Below are 22,501 nucleotides of genomic sequence, written 5' to 3' on the forward strand. Positions count from 1 at the left end.
ACACTCACAGAGAATCTGAGCAGGAGTGGGGAGAACTGCCCCATGGTTTGGTGGTAGAAATAATGTACTTTTCCTGTTTGAGCTAAGGTCTTCCTGCGTAGTTTAGATTTGCCTCAAATTCATGAACCTCCGACTTTAGCCTCCAGAGAGCTGAGGGGTGACTGAAATGGGTCTCTGTACCCATCTTAGAGATGAAGTCTTTTAAAAGACAACCTCAGAAGTTCAATTTTAACACCACCCCCCCAAAAAAAAACCAAAAAGCCCCAAAAACCAAAACCTAGAACTGTATGGATATAATGGCACAGTCTTCTCTGCTTCCCTGAGGCAAAGCCAAGTAGAAAGAGGAAAAGAGAGACCCTGCTAGGCCTTAAATGGAGCACAGAAATAGATGTAGGCTGGTGGGAAAAGCTGAGGTGAGATTCCCTTGAAATCGTCTTCATTCGTCAATATACTTATATACAAGAAAACTCCCAACTCTGTGTGAGCTCCAGGGAAGGTGTAGGCAAATCTCCCCAGGAATGAAGGTAAAGACCTAATTTTATAACATTTTTATGGAGTTGTGTATATGTGTTCTAGTAGAGTCTATATATGGTCTGCTATGTGTGCAGGGCTGGAAGGCCTTGGGAGAGTGTAACTCAGTCTGGGACTGCAGAGATAAGGAGGAAGATCTGTTTACTGTTTCCTGGTCCCAGGGGCCAGCCTGAGCCCCAGGATAGAGGGCAGAGGCACTGTGCTGAGTAGTTTCCTGTTGACGTGACACAAACTGAGGTCACCTGGGAAGACGGAACTTCAACTGAGAAAATGCCGCCGTCCCCCCCCCCCCCCCACACACACACCGCCCCGTGAGATTGACCAAGTATCTGGGGCGTTTTCTTAATAAATAATTGCTGCAGGGAGGGGCCACCCCACTGGGGTTAGACCTACCCCTGGTAGAGGTAGTGCCGGAATACACACACACACCAAGCTAACAAGCCATGAGAGCAGTAAGCGTATTCCCTCCAGGCCTTGGTCTCCCTTAGTCTCAGACTGTGGTGGGGATGAGTAAGACAATACGCCCCCTCCTCCCCAAGTTGCTTTTGGTCATTGTCTTTATCACAACACTAGAAAACAAAGTGAGGCATGCATTCATTGCAAGGCAGCTCCGATCTCTCCTGGACAGCATTTGAGTTCTAAGTCTCTGCTGCGGATGCAAGTCACCTGTTTATGGGTGTTAGGCCTTAAGAACAAAACCAAAACCGCAAAATGAGCAACACAGCCACTTCATTGGTAGGGACAAAGCGCAAACCTTACACAATTTTCCAAACTACTTTGTTCCTAGCAGTTAAATCTGAAAAGCACACGGGAGTACCAATCAATAAGGTCCTTGACTCAACCCTGTATCCACTCATGATGTCCCCAAAGTGTATCCAGTTCACACAGGCTGGTTTCTAGCAGATGAAATCGCTTGCAGAACCAAGCTGATTCCCGCTTTGCTTAGAAGCAGCCCTCACAGTTTATCAGCGCCCTGGGGCACAAATCCAGGAAACAGAGGCATTGTTTGCCCCTCAGCTGAGCTGTTATGCTCTGGTCTTCCTAATCTTTCCTACTGAACAGAGAAAGGCTTCAGCAACATTCCTAATCAGAGAAGCAGCAAAAACACTGTCGTCCCCCCACCACCACCCCGGCACCACCATCCCCCGCCCCGCCCCCACTATCCCAGCACACCTCCTGCCCTGCTCCCCACCCCCTCCCTGGTCGCCCCTCTTCCCACCAGCGTCATATCCTTTGTGCTAGGGACACAATTAAGCTTTCAAGGTGTCTGCGTGAGTTTCTTGGTCAGAGCCTGCCCCCTCAAGTTAAGTGACCGTAAGTACAGTTCAGCTCAACAGCCTTCTTGCAAAAAGCATCGTGTTTCCGGGAAGAAGGAGAAAAGAGGTCTGGGAGTTTTTAACTGAAGCCTGCTTTGAGCTGAGAAAGTTCCTAGAGAGTGGAGCAAGTGGCCATCTCGTTTGCTCTGGAAATAGAGCAATAAAGGCGACTCTTCCTCGGAGTTCTTTACACAGAGTTATGCAAAATCAAAGAAACCTTTTTTTTAAATTAAAAGTTTATTTTAATTAAAAATGTTAGTGTTTCACTTAGCATATACAAAAATAGTTCCCCCCTACACTATCCTCTCCAACAACCCCCACATGTTCTCTTTCTCCCCCAGATATCTCTTCTGCTTTTATGCTAATAACGCACACAGTGTTAGTGTGCGTTATTAGCTTTCAGGGAGGGAGAGAGGAGGACACACACACACACTCTACAGGTTGCGGTTCGGAAGGGTCATTCATTTCAGACAATAGGCCATAGCAGGAGTTCGAAGGCAACATTTTGGGTCCACAAGACAAAGGGTGTCTCTACTTTCAAACGTTTCTAGTGTGGGCTGGAGGGGGCTGTACTGAGAGGAAGCAGGCTTAGTTAATATGTGACTCATACAGCGTATGCGAGTGTTGAGTCACTAAGGCACAATGGGAGAGTGGGGCCACAGTCCAGCTGCTTCAGATCCCACATGCTCAGTGGAGGTCTAGGCCCTGCTAGAAACCCTCTCCGCTTGGGTCTGAAGCGTCTGGGTACTCAGTCTATCATGTGCGTGTATAGTGGAGCTGAAGAAATTTGTCTCTGACCTTTACATATTTTTTAAAATACCACAGTATTTGCACTAATTCTTTAAGAGTTCCATATTATATATGTTGATCATAATCACTCCTGACTCCTCCCCACAACTCCTCCCAGACCCACTGCCTCTTTCCTACCCCACTACTTAATCTACTACTTAATCTATCTCTCTCTCTCTCTCTCTCTCTCTCTCTCTCTCTCTCTCTCCCTCTGATACTATCTTACAGCAGATAGTGTCCTGGTCCTCTGGCTCTTACACTCTTTCCTCTCCTCTTCTGCAATGTTCTCTAAGCCTTGGGTGTAGGGGTCGTGTTGTAAATACATTGATTGGTCATTGGCCTAAGAGCCTGTTGCCCTCAGCATTTGACCAGTTGTGAGTTTCTATGATGGTCCCCGTCTGCTGCAATTAAAAGCTTCTGTACCCTTGGGTGAGAGCTACTCCTTCCTGAAGATTAAAGGACAAACGTTTAGAATAGAGTCAGAATGGCTTGGGAAAGTAGCTTTTCTGAAGCACCCTGGTGATCTTTGACTGCCCATACCTAGAAGCAGAATACAGAAACCTTATTGAGCATCATGTGCCTGGGGGGAAAGGGGGGAGTTTGGTGGTCTTGCTTCTCTGCTGGGGTGATCTAGATAATGATCCCAGCACCTGCTCAAAGTCAATGTCTTTGGGTTTTTCTCATGATAGAATTAGATATTTAGAGATGTTACTTTGGACTCTTCCCTAGAAAACATGAGACTTGCCTCTCTGTTGGTGTTCACTTGGTCCCTTCTTTTCAGGATGATAATACTTCCCTTAGTTACTTGCAACATCTCTTGGTCCCAGTAGCCCATCTTTCACCACCTATTTCCATAATCTACTTCCAAGATGGCGGTAGGGGGCAGTTGTCTGGCCACTTGGCTTAGATAGGGATCTGGGACTCTCATTGCTCTTTCTCTTTAAATGTATTGGGTGCTCATGAGCTCTTGCGTGCACTCCTGCATGCATGTGTGTGTGTGTGTGTGTGTGTGTGTGTGTGTGTACATGTGCCATGGACAGCATGTGGAGCCCAGAGAACAAATATCCTGTGTCAGTTCTATTTTTCCATCATGTGGGTCCTGGGTATAGAACTCAGGTCCTCAGGCTTGGTAGTTGGTGTTTTTAACCACTGAGCCATTGGGGGTAGGCAGCCCATGCTTGTTTCTTAATTGAGATTGAACCAACGACATTATTCTGTCCTTTATCTACTTCACCTTTTTGCCTTAAAAAGAAAATCCCATTGACAATAAATTCAACATATTAATTGCCTGTAATATGCAACATGTTTTGATTAGTGCATACATAGACAAGCCACCATTATCATCAAGACACTGGATGTATATGTTACCTCCCAGGGGAATTTGCATATTCCTTCCTTATTCTGTGGAATTCACCACTCAAACTCCACCCTAAAATGACTGACCTACTTTACTGTGGACCATCTTGCCTGACTAGGATTCAGGACAAATAGAATTATGCAGTGCTCTCTAGGGTGGGGTTTGAATTGTTTGGACAGATATTCTAGTAAGTGTATAGCACTATTTTATTGGTGTTTTTATTTTCCCTAATGACTGGAGATACTGGGGTGGGGGGGTGCTCATTGACAAAGACTTGTATGAACAATGTATGATATTTCTTAGCTCACTTTGTCATTAATAACATTTCTATTTAATTTGGAATAAAGGAGGCAGAGTTGAATCACTGAAGTCACCTATTGGGTTTTTCAAAAAGATTTATTTCGTGTATGAATGGAATGTTTTGTCGGCATGTGCGTCTATGTACTGCATACGTATGTTGTGTTCATAGAAGTCAGAAGAGGGCAGTAGATCCCTTGGAACAGGTGGTTGTGATCCCCCACATGGGTGCTGGGAATTGAGTCCAGGTTCTCTGCAAGAGCAACAAGTGCTCTTAGCCGCTGAGCCATCTCTCTAGCCCCAGAGTAACCAGTTTTATCCTTGGACTCCCACATCAGAAAGTCTCATCTGACTCTGTGCTTGTCTTCGATGCCTGCTGTGTGGCTTTGAATGGCATGTTGTTCCAAGAAAAAATTTGCCCTTGCTTGTGACTCGTGGCTTTATTCAGTTGATAGAAACTGAGTTAATGTGATGTCACTGGACGAATCTCCAGTATGAGAAAGTGCATACGTGCCTGAAGGGGAGAAAGAAGATGAGGTAAGTCATTGCTGTGAGTCTTGACTTTAGTTATAAAGTAAAATGACAAAAAGACTATGGGAAATCTTTAACCTGGAGCTCATTCTAGGTGATGTTCAAGAAAACTACAGAACATGCTTGGTTGAGAGGGACAGCGCTTCACAGACACCATGGAAGCTTGCATTTGTCAACCATCTACCTCTGGAGAGGACAAACTCTATGTTTTTCAGTTACTGCTGGAAAATATGATAACATAGACTTCAACCTAGTGCATGTTTTGCAGGAAAGAGCCCTGGAAGTTGTCTGTCTTTTCCTCTAACTGAGAGGGAACAAATGTTTAGAAAGGTAGCGCCCCAAGCACTGTCTGGTTGGAGGCAGTGAAAACAGAAAGCAGGAGGCTGGGGTAGGTACAGTTTCTAACACTTGAACTATATTTGGAATTTTAGTATTCTTTGTCGTTTTGTGAACCTTTTTATTGTTTCTGAGAAATTCATCCATGCATATAGTGTATTTTGAGCAAACCCTCCTCATTCTCCACCCCAATTTGTCCCGGTCCTCCATTTTTCCCTACCAATTTCATGTCCTCTGTTTTAAAATCCACTGAGTCCATTGGGTGCTCTCTGTATGTGCAGGGGTACAGGGCCATCTGTACGGGGTAGCGTTGCACAGGGGTACTATTGAGATTTTAATAAGAATGTCCCCGGCAGGCCCTGGCATTTGAACACTTGGTCCCTCAGCTGGTGGTGCTGTGTGGGGAGGATTAGGTGTAGGCTGACTGGAGGAAGTCTGTCACTGGAGGTGGGCTTTGAGAATTTCAAGACTCAAGCCATTTCTAGCTCACCATCTCTGTTTCCCAATCACGGTTCAGAATGTGAGCCCTTAGCATCCAGTTCCTCACACCTGCTGTCTTCTCTTTAACATCATGGACTCTAGCTCTCTGGAACCATAAGCCCAAATAAACTCTTTCTTCTGTAATTTGCCTTGATCATGATATCGTGTCACAGAAATAGAAAAGTAACAAAATGATGTGGTTTCAGGAACCACATCTCTAAGAAAAGCTGACTCTTCCTCCCAGTCATTATTGGCTAATAGCTCTTCATATAGGGAAGAGGGGTCACAGATCCCTGCCTCTGTTGGAAGTTTAGCTGTATTGGTTTTGGGGCAGGTCTTATGTATGCAGTAACAGCCACTATGAGTTTATTTGTGCAATAACCCCACCATGTCCAGCAAACACTGTCTTGTGATATTCACTATACCTGATTGTTAGAATCTTTCTGTCCTGTCTCCCATGATGACCTGAGCTTTGAGGGGAGGAGGGCGTATAAGTTAAATATCTCAATCAGAACTGAGTACTCCACAGCTACAATTTAAATAGTTTTCATGGGAATATAAAATAAATGTAAAATGGAAGTAGACCTATCAAGCATGACTACAGCTTAACTGGATCATAATACGTCCTTCTACTTCTTTCTCCATGTTCTGCATGTCCTCCAAGAGTACTGCAACTCTGGGATGTTTACATTTCCAGTAGCCATCAATATGTGAATGCAGGAGGGAATGGTACTTTCTCAACGTCATCAAGTGTCACACCTCCCTCCCCCAGGTTAGTTTAGGAAATAATAGGTGTTCGTCATTGAGCATACGCACACCATCCCATGCCCTCTGCTCAGCAGCTGGCATAAGAGGGATGACCTCCAGTATGGATGGTCTACCATACTTCACAGCCCCAGGGCCTCCATGATCAATGCTATAGGGGGTGTGTGTGTGTCTGTCTGTCTGTCTGTCTGTGTGAGTGTATTATGGTGTGTGTATGTGTGTTTGAGTGTATGTGGTGTGTGTGTGTCTGTCTGTCTGTATGAGTGTATTATGATGTGTGTATGTGTGTGTGAGTGTATGTGTGAGTGTATCTGTCTGTCTGTGTGAGTGTATACATGGTGTGTATATGTGTGTGTGACTGCATGTGGTATGTCTGTGTGTGTGTGTGTGTGAGTTTATGTATGGTGTGTGTATGTGTGTGTATGTATATGTGTGGTGTGTGTGTGTGTGTCCGTCTGTGTGAGTGTATTATGGTGTGTGTATGTGTGTTTGAGTGTATGTGGTGTGTGTGTGTCTGTCTGTATGAGTGTATTATGATGTGTGTATGTGTGTGTGAGTGTATGCGGTATGTGTGAGTGTGTCTCTCTGTGTGAGTGTATGCATGATGTGTATATGTGTGTGTGTGACTGCATGTGGTGTGTGTGTGTGTGTGTGTGTGTGAGTTTATGTATGGTGTGTATGTGTGTGTGTGAGTGTGTATGTGTGGTGTGTGTGTGTGTCTGTCTGTCTGTCTGTGTGAGTGTATGTATGGTTTGTTTATGTGTGGGTGACTGTATGTGGTATGTGTGTGTGTGAGAGTTTATGTATGGTGTGTGTATGTGCGTGTGAGTGTATGTGGTGTGTGTGTCTGTCTGTCTGTCTGTCTGTCTGTGTGAGTGTATGTATGGTGTGTGTGTGAGTTTATGTATGGTATGTGTATGTGTGTGTGTGTGAGTGTGTATGTGTGGTGTGTGTGGGTGTGTGTGTGTCTGTGTGAGTGTATGTATGGTTTGTGTATGTGTGGGTGACTGTATGTGGTGTGTGTGTCTGTGTGTCTCTGTGTGTGTGTGTCTATAAACACCAGATCCTCAGCATCGCTTTACCAGTCCTGAGCACAATGCAGAGGTGCTCAGATGCATACCCAGCAGGTACTGTCATCTTTTAATAATTATTATGGATTCTCTTCATATTTATGACCTCCCATCTTTCCTTCTTTTACATTCTTTGGCTGTATTATAACTCACCTCTGTGCTGTAGTATGTTGAATGTCCTTAAGCATTTCGGCTGAGTAACTGTATCTGAGGAGTTCCGCTGCACAAGAGGACAGCAAAATAGTTTATGTTAGGTAGCGGGTTGGAAGTCTACAGATGTGAAGGTCATTGAGGCTTGGCCCCTCATTTACAATCAGTTTGGGAACCCACTTCCTGTATTCCTGCTAGTGTAGTAATTTAAGGTATCACAATTAAGAAGGAAAAAATACATTATAATTATTAGTCTCCCCCCACCCCCAAGACAGAGTTTCTCTGTGGGTAGCTTTGACTGTCCTGGAACCCACTCATGGGCCACCACTGCCCAACCATATATATATATATATATATATATATATATATATATATATATATATATATATATATATATGGATATACATAATAGAGAGAGAGAGAGAGAGAGAGAGAGAGAGAGAGAGAGAGAGAGAGAGAGAGAGAGAGAGAGCGCTACAGATGAAACCAAGGAGAAAGTGGAGAAAAATACGTATGTGTCTCATCAAGAGAGGATATTTCCCCCTAGGAAAGCACAGGTATTTTTATAAACTTATTTCAATTTTCTGTGACTCTTTAATCTGCTTGATTGTATGATCTCGGTGTTTGGTGTTGTTTGGTTTTGAAGCAGGGTCTCACTGTAGCTCTGGCTAGCCTGAAGCACACCGAGATCTTCCTGTCTCTGCCTCTTGAGTGCTGGGATAGTGCTAAGGACATGCTGTGCCACACCCAGCTGCTGTGTGATTAAAGAACAGAATGTAAGTTGTGCCTCTGACTGTGGGTAAAATCATGGCTTTATGGAAAATCAGAATATCAGTTGGTCTTGTCAGTCACTTTGTAATCTTTCTTTTACCTTTTACAATCCTTGGATAAGATTAGGCTCAGCTGGAAACGTTATGTAACAGTATAAAGCCTGCCTTAGCATGGAGGCTGGCACAGTGGTCCCTTTGGCTGTTGTACACTCTTCCCCCTCAAATGACTAAGCCCTATATTATGGCCTCTATTCTCACCCTGTTAGAGTATTTTCTTCAGCAATGGTCTGTCTACTGTCCACCCTCACCCCACAAGACCGTGGCCCTCCATAGTGATCTCTCCTGCCATTCACTACTCTCACGCTTGAGGCTGCCTTGTATTATCCCTTGATGAAGTCTGCCTGTCTCCAACATTTCATCTCATGATGCTCAATGTCACTATCAACCTTTTATTCTGTGTTCATAACTGTGATTCTCTTCTAAGAATATAGACTACTTGCTCATTTATCCATTTTTGTTAAAATATGCCTGAGTTTATTTTCAAATAAATTTGGTGTTTCTGTATCTTTACAACTTCCAGCAACCAACTGGAAAGTGGCTTTGAGGGAAACACTATCCCTTTTCATGGCCATGTTTACATTTGCCACTAGAAGAAGAACTGAACAAAACTAATATTCATTGTAAAAAAAAAATAGCCCCTGATATAGCATTGCTTTACTTTTGTACAACTTAGCATCCTATGAATAATCAACTGCTAGTTGGTATAAAGATTATGGAGATTATAATAATTTAGAAACGGAACCATGGGGCAGGAGAGATGGTGCAGCAGATAAGAACACTTGCTGCTATTCTAGTGAAACTGGGTTCAGTTCCCAGCACCTACAAGTTGGCTGCTTCTGGCCTTTATGAGCATCAGGCATCATACAATGTGCATACATACATGTAGTCAAAGCATTCATATACATGCAATAAAAATAAATAACTATTTTTTTAAAGAATTAAAACTGAAGCTGGGCCGGGGTAGCGGGAGCGCAGGGTTGCCTGACACCCGCCAGCTACCCACGACCCCCGCCGCAGGATTTTGGGACTGCTGGGGAGTGGAACACAGCTTCTGCTCCAGTCCAATCACGCGGGACCTGAGACTGCTCTGGTTGGGGAGAGAGAAATCCGGCCTACATAGGGCCACAACCCTCTTCCTGTCAGAAAAGCACCGGGGCAGCTGGGGCGCAGGGTCGGCTGACACTCGCCAGCTACCCACAACACCCGCCACAGGATCTTAAGACTTCTGGTGAGTGGAGCACAGCTTCTGCTCCAATCCAATTGCGCGGGACCTGAGACTGCATTAGTTAGGGAAGCAGAAACCGGCCTGAGTAGGGCCACAGGCCTCATCTGGCCGGATCAGCGCCAGGGTAGCGGGAGAGCAGGGTTGCCTGACACCCGCCAGCTACCCACGACCCCCGCCGCAGGATTTTGGGACTGCTGGTGAGTGGAACACAGCTTCTGCTCCAGTCCAATCATGCGGGACCTGAGACTGCTCTGGTTGGGGAGAGAGAAATCCGGCATACATAGGGCCACAACCCTCTTCCTGTCAGAAAAGCACCAGGGCAGCTGGGGCGCAGGGTCGGCTGACACTCGCCAGCTACCCACAACACCCGCCACAGGATCTTAAGACTTCTGGTGAGTGGAGCACAGCTTCTGCTCCAATCCAATTGGGCGGGACCTGAGACTGCACTAGTTAGGGAAGCAGAAACCGGCCTGAGTAGGGCCACAGGCCTCATCCGGCCGGATCAGCGCCGGGGTAGCGGGAGCGCAGGGTTGCCTGACACCCGCCAGCTACCCACGACCCCCGCCGCAGGATTTTGGGACTGCTGGGGAGTGGAACACAGCTTCTGCTCCAGTCCAATCACGCGGGACCTGAGACTGCTCTGGTTGGGGAGAGAGAAATCCGGCCTACATAGGGACACAACCCTCTTCCAGTCAGAAAAGCACCGGGGCAGCTGGGGCGCAGGGTCGGCTGACACTCGCCAGCTACCCACAACACCCGCCACAGGATCTTAAGACTTCTGGTGAGTGGAGCACAGCTTCTGCTCCAATCCAAGTGCTCGGGACCTGAGACTGCATTAGTTAGGGAAGCAGAAACCGGCCTGAGTAGGGCCACAGGCCTCATCCGGCCGGATCAGCGCCGGGGTAGCAGGAGAGCAGGGTTGCCTGACACCCGCCAGCTACCCACGACCCCTGCCGCAGGATTTTGGGACTGCTGGTGAGTGGAACACAGCTTCTGCTCCAATCTTTAAACAGTGACAACGATAACAACTAACCCCAGAGATTACCAGATGGCGAAAGGTAAACGTAATAATCTTACTAACAGAAACCAAGACCACTCACCATCATCAGAACCCAGCACCCCCACTTCGCCCAGTCCAGGGCACCCCAACACACCGGAAAAGCTAGACACGGATTTAAAAGCATATCTCCTGATGATGATAGAGGACTTCAAGAAGGACTTTAATAACACACTTAAAGAAATGCAGGAGAACACTGCTAAACAGGCAGAAGACAATAAAGAGGAAGCACAAAAATCCCTTAAAGAATTGCAGGAGAACACTGCTAAAGAGTTACAAATCCTTAAAGAAAAACAGGATAACATAATCAAACAGGTAGAAGTCCTTACAGAAAAACAGGAAAACACATCCAAACAGATGATGGAAATGAACAAAACCATACTAGACCTAAAAAGGGAAGTAGACACAATAAAGAAAACCCAAAATGAGGCAACACTGGAGATAGAAACCCTAGGAAAGAAATCTGGAACCATAGATACGAGCATCAGCAACAGAATACAAGAGATGGAAGAGAGAATCTCAGGTGCAGAAGATTCCATAGAGAACATCGGCACAACAATCAAGGAAAATGTAAAATGCAAAAAGATCCTAACTCAAAACATCCAAGAAATACAGGACACAATGAGAAGACCAAACCTACGGATAATAGGAGTGGATGAGAATGAAGATTTTCAACTCAAAGGACCAGCAAACATCTTCAACAAAATTATAGAAGAAAACTTCCCAAATCTAAAGAAAGAGATGCCCATGAACATACAAGAAGCCTACAGAACTCCAAATAGACTGGACCAGAAAAGAAATACCTCCCGACACATTATAATCAGAACAACAAATGCTCTAAATAAAGATAGAATACTAAAAGCAGTAAGAGAAAAAGGCCAAGTAACATATAAAGGCAAGCCTATCAGAATTACACCAGATTTTTCACCAGAGACTATGAAAGCCAGAAGATCCTGGACGGATGTTATAAAGACACTAAAAGAACACAAATTCCAGCCCAGGCTACTATACCCAGCCAAACTCTCAATTAACATAGGTGGAGAAACCAAAGTATTCCACGACAAAACCAAATTCACACATTATCTCTCCACAAATCCAGCCCTTCAAAGGATAATAACAGAAAAAAACCAATACAAGGACAGGAACCACGCCCTAGAAACAACAAGAAGGTAATCCCTCAACAAACCTAAAAGAAGACAGCCACAAGAACAAAATGCCAACTTTAACAACAAAAATAACAGGAAACAACAATTACTTTTCCTTAATATCTCTTAATATCAATGGACTCAACTCCCCGATAAAAAGACATAGACTAACAAACTGGCTACACAAACAAGACCCAACATTTTGCTGCTTACAGGAAACTCATCTCAGAGAAAAGGATAGACACTACCTCAGAATGAAAGGCTGGAAAACAATTTTCCAAGCAAATGGCATGAAGAAACAAGCTGGAGTAGCCATTCTAATATCTGATAAGATTGACTTCCAACCCAAAGTCATTAAAAAAGACAGGGAGGGACACTTCATACTCATCAAAGGTAAAATCCTCCAAGAGGAACTATCAATCCTGAATATCTATGCTCCAAATACAAAGGCAGCCACATTCATTAAAGAAACTTTAGTAAATCTCAAAGCACACATTGCACCTCATACAATAATAGTGGGAGACTTCAACACACCACTTTCACCAATGGACAGATCATGGAAACAGAAACTAAACAGGGACACAGTGAAACTAACAGAAATTATGAATCAAATGGATCTGGCAGATATCTACAGAACATTCTATCCTAAAACAAAAGGATATACCTTCTTCTCAGCACCTCATGGTACTTTCTCCAAAATTGACCACATAATTGGTCACAAAGCAGGCCTCAACAGATACAAAAATATTGAAATTGTCCCATGCATCCTATCAGATCACCATGGACTAAGGCTGATCTTCAATAACAAAATAAATAATAGAAAGCCAACCTTCACGTGGAAACTGAACAACACTCTTCTCAATGATACCTTGGTCAAGGAAGGAATAAAGAAAGAAATTAAGGACTTTTTAGAGTTCAATGAAAATGAAGCCACAACATACCCAAACTTATGGGACACAATGAAAGCATTTCTAAGAGGAAAACTCATAGCTCTGAGTGCCTCCAAAAGGAAACTAGAGAGAGCACACATTAGCAGCTTGACAACACACCTAAAAGCACTAGAACAAAAGGAAGCAAATTCACCCAAGAGGAGTAGACGGCAGGAAATAATCAAACTCAGGGGTGAAATCAACCAAGTGGAAACAAGAAAAACTATTCAAAGAATCAACCAATCAAGGAGCTGGTTCTTTGAGAAAATCAACAAGATAGATAAACCCTTAGCCAGACTCACTAGAGGGCACAGGGAAAGCATCCTAATTAACAAAATCAGAAATGAAAAAGGAGACATAACAACAGATCCTGAAGACATCCAAAACACCATCAGATCCTTCTACCAAAGGCTATACTCAACAAAACTGGAGAACCTGGATGAAATGGAGAAGTTCCTAGACAGATACCAGGTACCAAAGTTGAATCAAGATCAGGTTAATGATCTAAACAGCCCTATATCCCCCAAAGAAATAGAAGCAGTCATTAATAGTCTCCCAACTAAAAAAAGCCCAGGACCAGATGGGTTTAGTGCAGAGTTCTATCAGACCTCCAAAGAAGATCTAATCCCAGTTCTTCACAAACTATTCCACAAAATAGAAACAGAAGGTACTCTACCCAACTCATTCTATGAAGCCACAATTACTCTGATACCTAAACCACAAAAAGACCCAACAAAGATAGAAAACTTTAGACCAATATCCCTTATGAATATTGATGCAAAAATCCTCAATAAAGTTCTTGCTAACCGAATCCAAGAACACATCAAAACAATCATCCATCCTGACCAAGTAGGTTTCATCCCAGGGATGCAGGGATGGTTCAATATACGGAAATCCATCAACGTAATCCAGTATATAAACAAACTCAAAGACAAAAACCACATGGTCATCTCGTTAGATGCGGAAAAAGCATTTGACAAGATCCAACACCCATTCATGATAAAAGTCTTGGAAAGATCAGGAATTCAAGGCCCATACCTAAACATGATGAAAGCAATCTACAGCAAACCAGTAGCCAACATCAAAGTAAATGGTCAGAAGCTTGAAGCTATTCCTATAAAATCAGGGACTAGACAAGGCTGTCCACTTTCTCCATACCTATTCAACATTGTACTTGAAGTCCTAGCCAGAGCAATTCGACAACAAAAGGAGATCAAAGGGATACAAATTGGAAAAGATGAAGTCAAAATATCACTTTTTGCAGATGATATGATAGTATATATAAGTGACCCTAAAAATTCCACCAGAGAACTCCTAAGCCTGATAAACAGCTTCGGTGAAGTAGCTGGATATAAAATTAACTCAAACAAATCAATGGCCTTTCTCTACACAAAGAATAAACAGGCTGAGAAAGAAATTAGGGAAACAACACCCTTCTCAATAGTCACAAATAATATAAAATATCTTGGCGTGACTCTAACTAAGGAAGTGAAAGATCTGTATAATAAAAACTTCAAGTCTCTGAAGAAAGAAATTCTAGAAGATCTCAGAAGATGGAAAGATCTACCATGCTCATGGATTGGCAGGATCAACATTGTAAAAATGGCTATCTTGCCAAAAGCAATCTACAGATTCAATGCAATCCCCATCAAAATTCCAAATCAATTCTTCAACGAATTAGAAAGTGCAATCTGCAAATTCATCTGGAATAACAAAAAACCTAGGATAGCAAAAACTCTTCTCAAGGATAAAAGAACCTCTGGTGGAATCACCATGCTGGACCTAAAGCTCTACTACAGAGCAATTGTGATAAAAACTGCATGGTACTGGTATAGTGACAGACAAATAGACCAATGGAATAGAATTGAAGACCCAGAAATGAACCCACACACCTATGGTCACTTGATCTTCGACAAGGGAGCTAAAAACATCCAGTGGAAGAAAGACAGCATTTTCAACAAATGGTGCTGGCACAACTGGTTGTTAACATGTAGAAGAATGCGAATCGATCCATTCCTATCTCCTTGTACTAAGGTCAAGTCTAAGTGGATCAAGGAACTTCACATAAAACCAGAGACACTGAAACTTATAGAGGAGAAAGTGGGGAAAAGCCTTGAAGATATGGGCACAGGGGAAAAATTCCTGAATAGAACAGTAATGGCTTGTGCTGTAAGATCGAGAATTGACAAGTGGGACCTCATGAAACTACAAAGCTTCTGCAAGGCTAAAGACACCATCAATAAGACAAAAAAACCACCAACAGATTGGGAAAGGATCTTCACCTATCCTAAATCAGATAAGGGACTAATATCCAATATATATAAAGAACTCAAGAAGGTGGACTCCAGAAAGTCAAATAACCCCATTAAAAAATGGGGCTCAGAACTGAACAAAGAATTCTCACCTGAGGAATACCGAATGGCAGAGAAACACCTGAAAAAATGTTCAACATCCTTAATCATCAGGGAAATGCAAATCAAAACAACCCTGAGATTCCACCTCACACCAGTCAGAATGGCTAAGATCAAAAATTCAGGTGACAGCAGATGCTGGCGAGGATGTGGAGAAAGAGGAACACTCCTCCATTGTTGGTGGGATTGCAAGCTTGTACAACCACTCTGGAAATCAGTCTGGCGGTTTCTCAGAAAATTGGACATTGTACTACCGGAGGATCCAGCAATACCTCTCCTGGGCATATATCCAGAAGATGTCCCAACCGGTAAAAAGGACACATGCTCCACTATGTTCATAGCAGCCCTATTTATAATAGCCAGAAGCTGGAAAGAACCCAGATGTCCCTCAACAGAGGAATGGATACAGAAATTATGGTACATTTACACAATGGAGTACTACTCAGCTATTAAAAAGAATGAATTTATGAAATTCCTAGCCAAATGGATGGACCTGGAGGGCATCATCTTGAGTGAAGTAACACAATCACAAAAGAACTCACACAATATGTATTCATTGATAAGTGGATATTAGCCCAAAACTTAGGATACCCAAGATATAAGATACAATTTGATAAACGCATGAAACTCAAGAAGAATGAAGACCAAAGTGTGGACACTGTGCAACTTCTTAGAATTGGGAACAAAACACCCAGGGAAGGAGTTACAGAGACAAAGTTCGTAGCTGTGATGAAAGGATGGACCATTTAGAGACTGCCGTATCCAGGGATCCATCCCATAATCAGCTTCTAAACGCTGACACCATTGCATACACTAGCAAGATTTTGCTGAAAGAACCCAAATATAGCTGTCTCTTGTGAGACGATGCCGGGGCTTAGCAAACACAGGAGTGGATGTTCACAGTCAGCTATTGGATGTATCACAGGGCTCCCAATGGAGAAGCTAGAGAAAGTACCCAAGGAGCTAAAGGGATCTGCAACCCTATTGTTGGAACAACATGATGTACTAACCAGAACCCCGGAGCTCTTGTCTCTAGCTGCATATGTATCGAAAGATGGCCTAGTCGGCCATCAATGGAAAGAGAGGCCCATTGGACTTGCAAACTTTATATGCCCCAATATAGGGGAATACCAGGGCCAAAAGAATGGGAATGGGTGGGTAGGGAAGTGGGGGGCGCTATGGGGGACTTTTGGGATAGCATTGGAAATGTAATTGAGGAAAATATGTAATAAAAATATTAAAAATAAAAAAAAAACAAAAAAAACAAAAAAAAAACAAAAAAACAAAACAAAAAAAAAAAACTGAAGCTGGGCATGGTGGCACATTCCTTTAGTTTTAGCACTTTGAGGAACAAAGGCAGGTGGGTCTATGTGAATTCAAGACCAACTTGGCCTACAAAGCAAGTTTCAGGTCAGTCAGGGCTACATAGAGGAACCGATAGATAGATAGATAGATAGATAGATAGATAGATAGATAGATAGATAGATAGATAGATAGATAGATAGATAGTAGATAGATAGTAGATAGATAATAGATAGATAGGTAGGTAGGTAGATAGATAGATAGTAGATAGTAGATAGATAATAGATAATAGATAGGTAGGTAGATAGATAGATAGTAGATAGATAGATAATAGATAGATAGGTAGGTAGATAGATAGATAGATAATAGATAGGTAGATAGATAGATAGATAGATAGATAGATAGATAGATAGATAGATAGATAGATAGAACAAATAGATTAAACCTAGTCATTAAACTGAAATAAGATGTTTTGAGCAAAGAACAAGCAGTCATTAGGAAATGTGTTAACATACTTGACATTCTTTTCTAGTTATTAATACTTATTCACTCATATTGAGAGTTTTTCTTTGCTAGACAGTGTTCAGGTGTTAGAACTATTAGAAGAAATGATTTCTTTTCGTTCCCATTCTCATCCCTCATGACATGGAAGCTAAACCAAGAAAGACGCAGATCTGGCAATGGTGATCCCCCAAGCAACCCTTGCATGGTTAGAGTAGACGGTCCTTGCTGAAAATGCTGCTGGCTCCCTCCTCCATCCCTTACACCACAGCTCATACTTCAATGTTCTTTCATAGATCCCTGCCTCATGCCCCCCTTTCCCCCTCACAGTGAATTCTCGGCATCATGACTCTAACTTACACCTGTTGTTCAAGTTCCCTTAGTCAGACTCATCGTGTGTCATGAAAACAGGCCACTCTTGCCATCTTTACTTTGTTTATGAGCCTGTCTCCTGGGCAATCTTCTTGCATCCTTTATCTTCACTCATTTGCTTCCCAAATTCCACAATTTTAATAAGTCTACAGCTCTTGGTTTTGTTTTTATACCTTGTCCCCTTTCTTTCTCATGTTCTTCTCACTAACAAGTTACTGGATAGGAACACTGATCTTACCGCTTCTCATCTTCAATTATGTATGCATGTATATAGCCATGCATATGTGCACAAGCATGAAATGCTCACAGAGCCCAGCCAATACATTCAACAGCCTGGAGTTAGAGTTGGAGACATCTGTGGACCACCAATGTGGGGGCTGGGAACTAACTTGGGTTCTCTGTAAGAACAGTAGATCTTTACCCTTGAACCATTTTTCCAACCTATCTCCTCTTTACCTTCTTATAATCAATCCATAAGCTGGGTACTTGGGTTCTTTCATTCAAATTCCCTCAGCAAATGGAGAGAAAGAGGGAGGGAGGGAGGGAGGGAAGGAAGGAAGGAAGGAAGGAAGGAAGGAAGGAAGGAAGGAAGGAAGGAAGGAAGGAAGGAAGGAAGGGAGGGAGGGAGGGAGGGAGGGAGGAGAGAGTGACAGAGGCAGAGACAGAGACACAGAGGCAGATAGCTACAGTGTTGGTTGGTTTTGATTATTGGCTTGACATGTAGAATCCCCTGGGAGAGAGTCTCAAGGAAGAGTTGTCTTCCTTAGATTGACACAAAAGAATGTCTGTGTGGGGTAATCTTCATTATGCTAATTGATGTGCCATCATTCACTGGTCAGTGCATTATTCTGAACTGTGCAGGGGAAGGTGAGCTGACCACAAGCTTATGTGAATGCACTCTCTCATTCTCTCTCTCTCTCTCTCTCTCTCTCTCTCTCTCTCTCTCTCTCTCTCTCTCTCTCTCTCTGTCTCTCTGTGTGTGTGTGTGTGTGTGTGTGTGTGTGTGAGTGTCTGTGTGTGCCTGTCTGTCTGTCTGTCTATCTGCCTGTCCTGTCTGTCTCTCTATATCTCTGCATCTTGCTCTGATTTTCTGTCTTTCTCTGTCTCTGTCTCTCTGTCTCTCAGTCTCCTCCTGCACTCAAACTTCTGCCATCTTGATTTCAATGTAACAAATGACCTGGCAGCAAGAGCCAAGCTAGCCCTTTCTTCTCTAATTTGCCCCTTTCCTTAATATTTTAATCACAGAAACAGGAAGCAAAACTAGGACAACCATTTAACCAGACAACCAAAAGAAAATCTAATTTTTACCACCTGGCTTGAATTAAAATGGGGAGGTGCCATGGATGCAGAAGAAACAGGCCTTAGGTGACCATCACTGTTCAGTGACCTCCTTCACATCTGAAGAAAACTAACATGACATGTCAGAGACAGGAAGAAATGCTGCCAGGCACTTGAGCCTTTGCTTCTGTTTTATGCCATTTAGGGACATGTTTTTCTGTCTTTGGTTTTCAATGAGGAAAACCCAGCCTTTCAGCTCTGAAGGGCAGGGAGTGCTCCACCTCATTTTATTCACTCATGTGTGATCTTTACTGTAACTTCCTCCTTTTCCTGAGATCACACAATAACTTCAGTTTCACACCTTCTGGTTCCAAGGATTTGAGTTCAAGACATAATATTAAAACCACAAAATGTAAGAACTTCTCTAAGCTGCCATGGAACTTTACTAAGACGTATAGCCAATGCAGTTCAAGTCAAAGTACAGTGACCAAGATGGGCTACTGTTCCTTACAGTCATTGCAGTATTTCCCACGATGACATGAAGACCAAGAAAGCCCCTGCAATGATTTCCTCATTGACTTGTGCTTTATTTTATTTTATTTTTATATATGTGTGGGTATTCCACATATGTATGTATGTATGCTCACAACAGCCAAAAGAGTGTGTCAGACCTCCTGGGTCTGGAGTGACAGATGTTTATGAGATGCCTAAGGTGGTTGCTGGGGACTGAACTTAGGACCTTGGGAAGAACAGCAATGCTCTGAAACACCTCACCAGCCCATTATTTTGTTTTGTTATTGCTTTTGTTTCATTTTATATTGCCCAAGATAGACCAAACTCCTTATGTTTCAAGATCCAGACTTAAAAAGTCTTCTTGCCTACACCTCCCTAAACACTAGAATTATAATTGCTATCATAGTTACTGTTCTATTGCTGTGAAGAGATACCTTGACCAAGGCAATTTTTATAAAGGGAATCATTTAATTGGGGGCTTGCTTACAGTTTTAGAGGGTTCATACATTTTCATCATGACAGAGGACAAGGAAGCAGCCAGACTAGCATGATGCTAGAGGAATAGCTGAGAGCTATATCCCGATCCACAGGCATAGATAGATAGATAGATAGATAGACAGACAGACAAACAGACAGACAGATGGGGCCATGAGATTTTGAAGCCTTCCCCCAATGACACACCTCCTCCAACAAGAACACACCTCCCAATCCTTCTAGTCCATTCAAACAGTTCCACTCCCTAGCTACTAAGCATTCAAACATATGAAACTCTGAGGGCCATTCTTATTCAAGCCACCAGACTTTATTTTATTTTAAAAACCTGTTCCTTTCACACACACACACACACACACACACACACACACATATATATATATAAGAACTCATCTCAGTTTGTGTATAGTAAGTAGGTTGGCTTCTTATCAAATACAGATACCTCTACTTTAGCACTCTTTCTGAAAAGTCCTCTATGTATTATTGAAAGACAAAAAATTAAGCTAACATTGAAAGTAGAAAATATTTGTGTGTGTGGTGTATATAGCACACTGTCCTCATGGGCACTTCTGTAGAAAGAATGAAACAGGAAAATACCTAATAAAAAAATAAATTAAAAAAAAATGAAACAGAAACACCCCCAACCCCACCCCAACTCTATCCTGTTTATGTAAATTCCTCAGGTTCTGGAATACAGACCTAAATGCTGAAACTATCAGGGACCAAAATAGTGTTGTTCGAAGTCATCAACTCACAGCAAACAAGGCAGTAAAGTTGGGGTGGGAAATGAGCAGATGTGGAAGAGAAAAGAGCCCCTGCCCTACTGGCTGAGAATCAAAGACTCTTATGAATAAAGTTATGAATGACATTTACAGGCCCTGTGCATACTAAGGATTTCTTTAACTTTTTTAACCTCTGTTTTTTATCTCACCTAAATAGTACACCTCAAAAACCATCTTATCATGTTACTTGCTGAAAAGTAAAAGAAAAACTTACCAAATTTTTAAATTTTTAATATAACTCTAAAGTTACAGAAAATATATGCATACCTATCACTAAGACACTACAATGTGACTCGCTTGAGAAGCTGCCCTACTGTGTGTAACTATCCTCTTCTAGCTCCCCCTGCCCCTTTCTTAAAGCCCATGCTTAAATCTGCACTAAATGTTTTCTTACTAAACTCTAATCCTGCCTCATATGGACTCGCCTTGAGGTTCTTTTCTGCTGACTGTGTCAGGAATGTCAGCAGAAGATACAGCAGAAACTGTCTCTGAATGCACTGGCCTGCTACCAGTAGTGGCGGCAGCACAGAGCCTGACACAGCATCATAGATCCTAAGGGCTTCCAGTGCACATATGCATTTGCCCAGGCCCTCCTTTCTCTGTAGTTCTCTCTTTGTCTATCAACCCGAGCCAGGCAACATGCTAAGTAATGGTGATGGGAAACAAGGGCCCTCCGTAAATGAGCTTGCCACCAATGACATACAGGGACAAAATACAAAACTGGTACTTCATGCATCAGAGTCGAAGGTCTTACTTACCTTTGATGTTTGCTTCCATGAACTTAATGTAGTCAACTTGTTGGACAGAAGTTGCCGCAGCTGTCAGGGGCATAGGAAAAGTGGTAGAGAGAAAAAAAAAAATGATCAGGTATCAACATTCTAAGGAGAAGCATCCTTTGAAACGGTTGCTTAGCAACATCACACCTAGACCATTAGCATAAATATCTAATAGACTGTTCTCTCTTCCTAGAAGCAAAACTAGAACTGAATAGGAAGCAACGGTATTAAACAAATGCAGTAATCCATAAGCATCCAGCAACTATTGCTGCAGTAAAGTTTATCAGTGAAGGAAAGGGTTTCCTAACCATGTGTCTGGTAGGAACATGGCAAACATGAAAATGGGTGTTAATATATGGCAAATGAGCTAGCAATAAAATTTCTATTTTTAATATTTATTTGTTTGCTTGTTTTCTGTGTATGAGTGTTTTCTCTCTTACATGCATGTCTATATACCATGTGTGTGACCGGTGCCTATAAAAGTTGAAAGAGGCATCTAGTCCCCTGGAATGGGAGTTACAGATGATTGTAAGTCACCATGTGGGTACTGGGAACCAAATCCAGAGCCCCTGTGAGAGGATACAGCCCTGATAATTAAATCTTTTTGTCTTCTTGCTAAAACATCAATTACTGCCTTTATCTCTTGACATAATTACTTGCTGCTTAGGAGGAAACATGGAACATGGTTCTTTGCCACTTTTTTCTCTTATCTCTCAGTGAAACTAATAGTCTTTCATTGGGAATTTTATCTAACATGAGAAACTACTTAGTATCCACTAGCCTGGAAATGTGAGGATCCTATTCTTTCCATGTATTTTAAATAAATGGGCAAAGGCATTCAAGGCACAAAAATAGAATTCATTCCCTTGGAAAGCAAATTAGAAAGAAATCTTGCTTGCTTGCTTGCTTGCTTTTGAGACAGAGCCTCAGAACTCTAGCTGGTCTGGAACTCTCTGTGTACTACAAGATGGCCTGGAACTTGTAATCCTCCTACCTCAGCTTTCTGATGCTGTGATGTTCACTTCACTTAGGGTTGCATCTAGATGGCTTCATCAGCAGGGATCACTTAGTTTCCTTCTGAATGAGTCTGCCTTTGGTCAAATTTTGTTACCTAAGTACCCATCGAGTGTATAACAAAGGCTTTGGGACTAAAGAGGAAGTCTTTATGCTTGAACTTCGGGAGGGAGAAGTTAATAGACACATACCTTGGTATCCAGGAGAATTCCAAAACAGAAGATGAAAAATCCCTTTGACAAAAACCAAAAG

At 42.6% G+C, this 22,501-nt stretch overlaps 1 protein-coding gene across 2 annotated transcripts in view; it reads right to left on the reverse strand.

Annotated features, from left to right (window-relative positions):
- Positions 1–4,412: 4,412 nt before the first annotated feature.
- Positions 4,413–22,501, reverse strand: part of Adgrf1 (adhesion G protein-coupled receptor F1) — a 58,230-nt gene continuing 40,141 nt past the window's right edge. For both annotated transcript variants that reach the window (XM_085832997.1, XM_085832996.1), the window contains exons 13-16: positions 22,441–22,482; positions 21,218–21,277; positions 7,626–7,692; positions 4,413–4,804 (exon numbers count right to left, since the gene is read on the reverse strand). In XM_085832997.1, the coding sequence (XP_085689123.1) occupies positions 4,731–4,804; positions 7,626–7,692; positions 21,218–21,277; positions 22,441–22,482 (243 nt within the window). In that variant the 3' untranslated portion in view covers positions 4,413–4,730. The remainder of the gene's footprint in view (positions 4,805–7,625; positions 7,693–21,217; positions 21,278–22,440; positions 22,483–22,501) is intronic.

This window comes from Mus caroli, unplaced genomic scaffold (genome assembly GCF_978045245.1).
Source record: "Mus caroli unplaced genomic scaffold, Mus_caroli_1 scaffold_18, whole genome shotgun sequence".
Lineage (NCBI taxonomy): Eukaryota > Metazoa > Chordata > Mammalia > Rodentia > Muridae > Mus > Mus caroli.